Consider the following 9,617-nt stretch of genomic DNA (forward strand, 5'->3'; position numbering starts at 1 on the left):
ATTGATTGATTGATTCATTGATTGATTGATTGATTGATTGATTGATGTATGTGCTTCTGAACATTCTAAGCAACTTCTTGCTGAAGAGCTCAACTATGGTCTCATTTGACCATGTCAGGTTCTCCTAAGCCTTGTCTAAATCCTTCAAGTGTTCATAGTCAAACATCAAACAGATCTACACGTGCAACCTTGCGGGAAAAGTGTTACCTATATTTTGGTTACCAGGCTTCTTGTTGAAAGACAGGACTCATCTGTGTGCTAGATGCGTGCTTTTGGGCTCAGCGCTCTTGCTGTTTGGTTTGTGCTCTGTTATGTGTGACCTAATGTAGACAGGTCAATACAATGCCAAGAATGTACTGCAGTTGTTCGCCTAAGGGTTCTTTCAGTTTTTTTGGTCAGCTCCTGCTTTTTGTGTGGGTTGTGCTTTTTAACAGTCCAAATAACGAATAAGTGATTGTCAAGCTGAAGTTTGATTACCCTCTGGGTGCAGTTTATTTGTTTGGTCTGGTTTGAACGATGAATGTGTGTGCAGACCAAAACTGGTCCAAGACTACATTCTAAAATAAGTCTGGCATGTAACCATCACCACTGAATCAGGTAAGACTCTAAATGGCATGATATTGATGCAGCCGGCCTATAAACCAGGGGTGTGCAAACTTTTTCCACCAAGGGCTGCTAACAAAAAAACACTTTGATATTCTTCACTACACTAAAACCAATCCAATGAAGGTTTAACATTTGATATATACAAAGTTTTCCCTTTCACATGACTATGTGAGTTATTAACTCAAGGGGGTATTTGTTTTTTTCATGCAATTTTAAGTTAACAAACCCATCATTTGGTTTGACCAAAGAAAGTATAGTGTAGGAGTGATAGCAACATGTTTCTGGACTGTGAGAAGCCAGAATACCATTTGTGTTGCATACATTTTTTTTATCATAATCTTCAGAGGCCAAAGTTAAATTTTTAAGACATGGTGTCCCTAAGAAATTCAATGTTTTCTTCAAAATATCAAGTTGATATTATGAGATAATGATAATTGTGGTAGAGTTGTAATAAAACAGTGTGTCACATCCCTGTGACAGATTCACCACTCCCAACCCTGAACCAAGCGGAACAACTCCCATCTTCATGGACCAGACATCTTCTCCCTCTGTTGTCAACCCCAACAATTTTGCCGCCTTCCCCTCAATGTAAGCATGTACCCTTATTTTTTTTTAACTACAAAAGTACGCCTTCTGCTTTTCAGATTATCATTGTAACATTTAAAAAGTTGACAGTTATATAAAATATTGAGATTATCCAACCCTTATTGTAAAGTATTCATTTAGTGTCCTTTTCTATTGGCCAGACAAAGACACACTTAGGGCTGCAATGATTATACAATTAATTTGGTTAGAGAAAAGCTTTGATTCATATTCTGTTGCTTCGATTAATCATTAAATTAAAGTAACTAATAGAAATTGATAAAAATCTGGACATATGGAGTGCCCAGAACTTAAAATACACGGACATAGTTCCCGTACAGCCGCTGCAATAGAGCGCTTTTTAGAGCGATGGTGTGTGTACTGTGATCTGTGGCACAAATGTTAAAAGTGCACATTTTTAGTTTTTTTCTTTTAAATATTTAAATACGCATTGAGGTTATAAAGTGGGATTTACCCGATTAATCAAACAAAATAATTCAATAGATTACTCGATTACTAAAATAATTGATCGCAACAGCACTAAGCATACCTGTGCAATAATCATGATGTGTAATCAGCATCTTAATTTGCCACATTACTGATGTGGATAGATTATCTCAGCAAAATTGACATGCTAACTAATGCAGATTTAAACATATTTGTCAATAACATTTGACAGAAATAGTCTAAATGTGTGTAGATTTTGTGAACCAAAAATTTCGGTCTTTAAAACCATAAAAAAGGGGGCAGAAATAAAAGGGTTGCATTTATTTTGTTTTTTTCTGGCTACAACAGCGATTGTTTTTTGTCTAATTATATTAACATTGTTGTGTTGTCTCAGGGCGGACACCATGTTGGATGCAGAGGCAGAATTTGACCTGGATGACACCATGGATGTGGCTCGACATGTGGAGGAGCTGCTCCGTAGGCCCATGGCTAACCAATGGAGTAGTCAGCAGTCCTGAATGAGACACATGCCATCACTCATGTGACCGTGTCACCAGAGACCCGCAAAAGGGACTTTATAGACGGGACTTTGTGTAAAGATAACAGTCAGGTATTGAATTGCCTTTTGTTTATCCCCGTTTACACTGCACACCAAATCAGATTTTTTTTTTGCCCTCAATGACACAGATCTGATTTTTTTTTGCCAGTCTAAACGCTCCAAAGTGCTTCAAATCTGATCTTTTTGCACCAGGAGGTAGTCCAAATCCAATTGGAAGCTGATCTTTTTAAATATGACTTCAGTCTAAACGCAATGACCCGTATGTGACTTTTTCATCAGCTTTGTGCGAGCTATGTCATTCGTGTGAGCAGGGAAAGACAGAGCCTGCCAGCGGAAGTGGATATTTCATCACAACATCCGGTTACGGAGAGCTTTTTTCGACGGCTGAATTTTCGGTGCATCACTAGTGAATAGTGTGAAAATAATAGGCTAAATGTAATATATGAATATGTATTTTGAGTCCGAAGAAATAGCGATTAAAAAAAACAAAAAACGGAATTGACACTGTGGCGTAATTGCTTATGTAACGCGTAATTGCTTACATGTTCCGTACATTGCATAAATTGTTTACGTAAGTGTGTTGAAAAATAAAGCTAACGTAGATCCAAACTGATGTCCGTGTTGCCTCTACTTCACAGCCATAAAAGGATTAGAACCCTCAAAAATATATTACACTATACCGTATTTTCCGCACCATAAGGCGCCCTGGGTTATAAGCCGCGCCTTCAATGAACGGCATATTTCAAAACTTTGTCCACCTTTCAGACGCCCCGTGTTATAAGCCGCATCTAACTGCGCTAAAGGAATGTCAAAAAAACAGTCAGATAGGTCAGTCAAACTTTAATAATATATTAAAAACCAGCGTGATGTGGGCGCGCATGGAGTCGTATATCAACATGGACGGAGCTGCGTGAAAAAAGCCACCCGGCCTCTTCGCGTAAACTTAAACTTACCTTAACCACTCGCTCATCTTTTCTTCATCCATCCCTTCGAGTTAGCTTTTATGATGACGCCGGCTGGAAAGGTCTCTTTTGGCAAGGTCTTCCTTTTGAATATCACCATGGGTGGAAGTTTCTGGCCATTAGCATGGCAAGCTAGAACCACAGTGAAGGATGACTTCTCATTCCCTGTGGTGCGAATATTCACCGTACGTGCTCCCGTTGTATCCACAGTGCGGTTCACAGGAATATCAAAAGTCAGTGGAACCTCGTCCGTCCATGTTGATAATGTTCTCTGGCCGGATCTTTTTTTCAGCTATCTTGTTTTTACAATATGCACGGAAAGTAGCCAGCTTTTCTTGAAAGTCTTTAGGCAGTTGCTGTGAAATAGTAATCCGTGTGCGGATGGAGAGATTGCGTCTTTTCATGAACCGGATCCCTGTCGCTTAGTAGGAGCCATTTTGTGGTCTTTACAGATGTAAACACACAAAGGAAATGAAACGTACGGTAATATCCGCGCGCTTTTTCTTCTTCTACGCGGGCGGGTGGTTGCTTACAGTAGAAGAAGAAGCGCTTCCTGTTCTATGGGGGCGGGTGCTTACCTTGGCGGTTGCTTGCGTAGAAGAAGAAGCACTTCCTCTTCTACGGGGAAAAAAGATGGCGGCTGTTTACCGTAGTTGCGAGACCGAAACTTTATGAAAATGAATCTTAATATTTATCCATATATAAAGCGCACCGGGTTATAAGGCGCACTGTCAGCTTTTGAGAAAATGTGTGGTTTTTAGGTGCGCCTTATAGTGCGGAAAATACGGTATATGTTCATTCACACATTACATTACTTACATTTATTTTCACATATGATAACACTCATTTTTAAGGTGTGGCGACTTTATTTTATTTTGTAGTAGTTCTAGCGACTTCCTTGTTCATTCACAGAATCCGGTCAACTTTCTTTGTTTACACTTCAGCGAACTGCGTCAAGGTCACGTTGGGGCCACATTGGGGCCTGTGTGTTTTTATACTGGAGTCTGATAAAGATCACATTTTACTTACAGTGTAAACAATCGGCTAGAAAAAAATCTGATTTAGAAAAAATCTGATTTGGGCCACTTTGGCCTGCAGTGTAAACGTTGTCTTAGTGTGTTTTAGTTTGTTTGTATGGATTAAAAAATCTGAAACCTGTTGGCACTATTTGATGGCAGCCAAAAATGTCTGGGTTTTTTTCAGATATAAATCTTACTAATACAAAAGAACAGGATTATAGATACCCACATCAACTTCAGTATTAATGTAAAGAAAATACATAAGCTCATCTACCTTTTTCTTCATGTTGTAATTGTGTATCGGTAATGTTTTAATGTGTTAGGGATGCTCATTTACCTGTACAATTGTACAGGCAATTGGGTAAACTGCATGCAATGTATATAGAAAGTATATCAAAAACAAACATTTGGCATTTTAAACTGCAATTACATAGATACAACTGTTTTGTTTAATATGTTTGCCTAAATGTATTCCATAGAAGTGAGGTGTGTACAGTATACAGACATGTGGTCAGGAGACTAGCATTTCTGTCTGCCAAAGCAACCATGTATGGCCTTCTCTAGTGGTCAGTAGTTTTAGGGAACTTGTCTGTACTTATCGTGTTTAGGCACTGCTTTATGCCTTCTGAACAGTAAACATACAAGAAATGGCAAATTAAATGATAACCTTACAGAATTTAGCAACTTTAAGATTAGCCAATAGTTACTTTCCTTACTGATGATTTGGCAACAGTGTATACCAAAATATTGCCATAAAAGAAGAGACAAGTATTGCCTTGGTCACACACCACTTAGTATAGTGGGAAAGTTTGTATGTAAACTTGTTTTTCACAGAGTGACCTGATCGTTTGCCACAAGCATGAACTTTTCACAACTATTTTTACTGACCTTAAATGTAATATGAGCTTGGATGAATGAACAATAAGTGCAATAAAAGTATTTTTTTTACTCGTTACACTTAGACGTTGAGCGAAGTAATACAATCATAGCGATCGAATTTCAACAACAAAATTCTCACATTTACACTGACACTGTGGCCTGCAGTGCAAATTATTTTCAGACATTGGCTTCATTGGACTGTCAAAATCTGGCATTTTGCCGTCTAATACTAACCTAACCGTACCTAAACACAAGCAACTCTCTGTCGCACTCAAGGTAATAATTAACCTTTTGATAGCATTTCAAGGTCCAAGGGGCCTTTCCCTATTTGTCATTATCAGAGCGTATAAATATACACACGAGAATGAAATGCTGTTCTCAACTAGCGCTCCAGTGCAAAAACAAATAAAAATGATAAAAACATACAATTTGGATATGTTATGAAATACAGCTCTGTCAGGCTAGCTAGTATCTTCATTAATATTAACATTTACAGTTGCAGTACTTGTACGAACGTAACTAAAATAATCCAAATATATACATTTGGAAAGTTGTGTTGGTATTAATCCATGCAGGTTCTGACCTTTTCCTTGCATTTAACCACAGTGACTTACTCTTCACTAGAGGGAGACAAAGCACAAGAAACTGGACAAATTACTGTACAGTAAAACATTACTAGACTAACTCACTTTTCACTTTTAAATCAATAATATTATATTACATATTATGGTAATAATGTCAGTAAAATACCAGCCGCCTGTGAGAAATGGAAAGGTTCTATTGCCTTAAAGCCTAAAGCCCACGTCAGAAAACTACAAACAAGGTTTGGCGCCCCACTGAAAAAGAAGAGTCACAAGGAATAGTTAACATGGCAAATGTAGAACTCCAATATGGAACACATGTATCAGACCACCACCCATTGTTTAAATTTACTGGTATGGGGAAAAAAAAGAAAAATGGTAAATTACATTTTTAGTCATTATTATTTCTTCATAAGACATCAAATTGTAGTTATCTAATTAAATTTATGAACAGAGTGAGCATCTCAAACTATTGAAATTATATATTTTGAAATGTGTTTATTTTAAAAAATTGAATTGTTTTAGTTTACTTGACAAATAAATAACCAGAACATTTTTAGTTTTTAACATATTTGTATTATATTTGTTCAATAGATGTTGGGTTTTTTTACACAGATTTGTCCAGCACGAAACAATGATTGTGTAGCTCTTGTATCCTTTATTTTTCTGTATTGGGCTTTTTTGGAGGAAAAAAAAATCTGGATACAGCTGCCTTACAGTGAGTTTCCATATGTGGTTACTTGCCTTGTTTACATGACCCTTCTTAAAAATATTCAATGCCTGTTACCATGCTGCCTTTCTTATCTTCATCGTAGACTCAACATGAGTTTTTTACCAGATTTTTAACGACTATACATTGGGGAAAACAAGTATTTGATACCCATGTGAAATTTTAATTGTAGATTTATTTTTACAGAAAGATCACTCATTTCCCCCATTGTATAATATGTTTCTCCCACCGGTGTTATTTACTCTATCTACTGTGATTTTTGGAAAAGCAAGTTGCAGTGCTTACAGACCGCTGTACATTGGATTTCATCACTCTGTCTTGACTGTCATTACTTAACCTACCGTATTTATAAATGGTTGATTTATATAGGCTAGTAAGGTAAAGTTTTGTACCTGACAAGGAGCCTATATAAATCAACCGTTTATAAATACACGTCAGTGGGCTAAATGAACCTCTTCAACATTCTTAACTTACAGTATAGAGCCGCACCTACTACATTTTAGAAGAACCTTTTTTTCCCCATATATTAGCCGCACCAGACAATAAGCTGCAGATAAATATGTTGTGGATTTAGTTATATACACAGACATATTCTGTAAATGTTTATTTACATACCTTAATTGTTTCCAAATGGTGTTTGTAACACGGCAGTTAAACAAATGATCAAACAAAAGACGAGTCATCGCCATGGACCCAATCAGCTAAACAGTCTCAATAACTCCACGGTGACGTTTTGGTGAGGCTACTGAGGAAACAATACAAAAAGAATGCTATTAGTTAATAATACTAACACAGACACTTGTAAACATGTTACCATATTAGCTCATGCTAACGACGCTAGTGTCATTACATTACGATATAAATGCATGAAAACACTCCGACAGACATCACACATGGGACGGCTTAGTAAGTAAGAATTGTTTTAGTTATATTGTAAAACTTAAAAATGTTAATTGCAGTGATGAGTGAAGAATCCTTACGAGTAGAAACTAGGGATGGCTGGAAGGCAAAAAGGCACTACCCCTAAATGGAAAGACACTTGCAGTGAGCAAACTTGATCATAAGCTGGCGCCGTAGCACAAACGATAAAACATTTTCTAGGTGTATTTGCTTGTTTTTTGGGGCTTTTTTAAAAAAAATTTTTAAATCCATAAATTAGCCGCACCGTCTTATAAACTGCAGGGTTCAAAGTGTAAGAAAAGAGTAGCGGCTTACAGTCCGGAATTTACAGAAAATTTAAGGTATTCTATTAGATGCCTTTCTTGTTGCTGCTTAAATGCACTGCAGTATTAAGGTAGAAGACGGGTACTTTGATGAAGGTCAAGTAAGGAGAGTCAAGCAAGAATGAAGTATTTATGGTCACCCTAAATGTGAATAAACGTGTTTAGTTTTTCGTTTTGTTTTGTTTTTATTGTGGACCCTAATCGTGCTTATTGAATGCATAACAGTTGTCAAAATAAAAACCGATCGATCTTTATGGAGAAAATGCATATGCCTCATAATGACATTGTTTTAAGTGAACAATTGTTGATCTTTTGATCGTGAAATGAAATGGAAACATATTCTGGGTTGTACTTACTATGATCTGGTCCTGCTTTTGGAATTGCTAAGGGACAAGACTGTTCAGTACAGTCTAGGACTTTTAGAGACATGCCAGTCATCTAAGGCTCAACAAAATAATCTTCAAAAAACGGGGGGGGTCCAAAGTGCGGACCGGGTGCCATTTGTGGCCTTTTTGGTCGTTGGTATATTCCTAAAAATTAAATATAGTAAAGCCTTGTTTATTGCGGTCAATTGGTTCTGGACCTGACCGTGGTAAATTTATTTCACAAAGAAGGAATTGTCATTTTAAAAGTAATATTTTTATAGCTAGAGCATAAAAAAACCTATTTACTACCTTCAAAATACAATTAACAGGACACAATACCTAGACATTAAATAATGCCCACATGGTCACTTTTACACTCGTTATATCCAATATTGTAAAGCATCCTGAGGCTGAGCCAATTGGTGGCCATGACACTGAACAGCATTCTGATTGGTTTGGTCTCATCTAGTGGCCAGTACGGCTGTAATATTTATAATTTTAGTTCATTTAGCCATTTTTATGCTTGAAAATCATTAGGTAAAAGTTTGGCCAAAAAAACGTAGAATTTGCCCGATATGTCAAGGGACGACTGTTAGTATACATGAGAGATATTATACTAATAATGCTTTGTCAGCTATAACACAATAGCTCAATGTAAGTTTTTTTCAAATAGCTTAGCATATATATTGACCTTAAATGGATTGATTTTACTAACTTTGAAAGTCAAAAGGTAGTCCCTAAATTTTTTTTGTATGCAGCCCTCGGTCAAAAAAGTTTGGATACCCCTAGTTTGAAGGATGTGAATTAAAAATACACCGAAACCTCAAGGAAACATGCTGTGACAAAAAGCCAAACCAGCCTCAAATTATTTTAACATGGTATACTATATTAACTGTACATAATGTCCTGTGGATACACACTGTACAGTAGGGAAGGTATTCATATGGCCCCATTCCTGGGTGGATCTTGTGTGAGAGGAAGGGTGGGGGGGGGCTTAATCATTGTTGCAATGCAGTCTGCTGAAAATGATGGAAAGCACCACTCTACATAGCAACTGATGCTGTGGTCAAAGTTGAAATTGCCACAAAACACATTTTAGGATATTCAACACTCTCCTGCCATCCCCCAATTCATCACTTTTCATGTGTCAGGTTAACTGTGACAAATAAGGCCATATGAATCCCCTTCCTACTGTAATTGTGCGATTATCAGTGAGGAAGCACTCATGCTCACATTAACAATTACTTGGTGTTCTTGCTTGTGTCGACATATAAAAGTACATGTCTTACATGGGCTGCCCAAGTTCCTGCCGTTTGTACAGTCTGTAGCTTGCTTGTACAAATTATGCTTTATTTTGTTTGAGTTTTGTGAATATGGGAAATTAAAAGTATTTTTTGCCAGTTGGTTGGTGTTTCTTAATCGACGTGATCGTTCTCACCACTTGTTGAGCTTGAAGAATGAAACAAAACTACAAGGAGCAATTGTCGAGCAGAAAAATATGAAATTATATATGCATTGTATAATAGGAACGTGCAATGATGCAGACAACCACAACAGGGTTGCACTTTATTGAACATGTTTTGTTTTTAATAAATTAAAGCTTTTTATTGGCTGAAGTGAAGCTTTTATAGTTTTGACTTGTCCTATTCAGATGTATTTTGTCA

At 37.0% G+C, this 9,617-nt stretch overlaps 1 protein-coding gene across 4 annotated transcripts in view; it reads left to right on the forward strand.

Moving 5' to 3' along the window:
• The window catches only part of LOC133610639 (signal transducer and activator of transcription 5B-like), a 47,949-nt gene extending 38,596 nt beyond the window's left edge, over window positions 1–9,353 (forward strand). For all 4 annotated transcript variants that reach the window (XM_061967087.1, XM_061967090.1, XM_061967089.1 and 1 more), the window contains 2 exons: window positions 1,087–1,194; window positions 2,030–9,353. In XM_061967087.1, coding sequence (XP_061823071.1) covers window positions 1,087–1,194; window positions 2,030–2,153 — 232 coding nt within the window. In that variant the 3' untranslated portion in view covers window positions 2,154–9,353. The remainder of the gene's footprint in view (window positions 1–1,086; window positions 1,195–2,029) is intronic.
• The last annotated feature ends 264 nt before the right edge of the window (window positions 9,354–9,617 follow it).

This window comes from Nerophis lumbriciformis, linkage group LG11, assembly GCF_033978685.3.
Source record: "Nerophis lumbriciformis linkage group LG11, RoL_Nlum_v2.1, whole genome shotgun sequence".
Classification (NCBI taxonomy): domain Eukaryota; kingdom Metazoa; phylum Chordata; class Actinopteri; order Syngnathiformes; family Syngnathidae; genus Nerophis; species Nerophis lumbriciformis.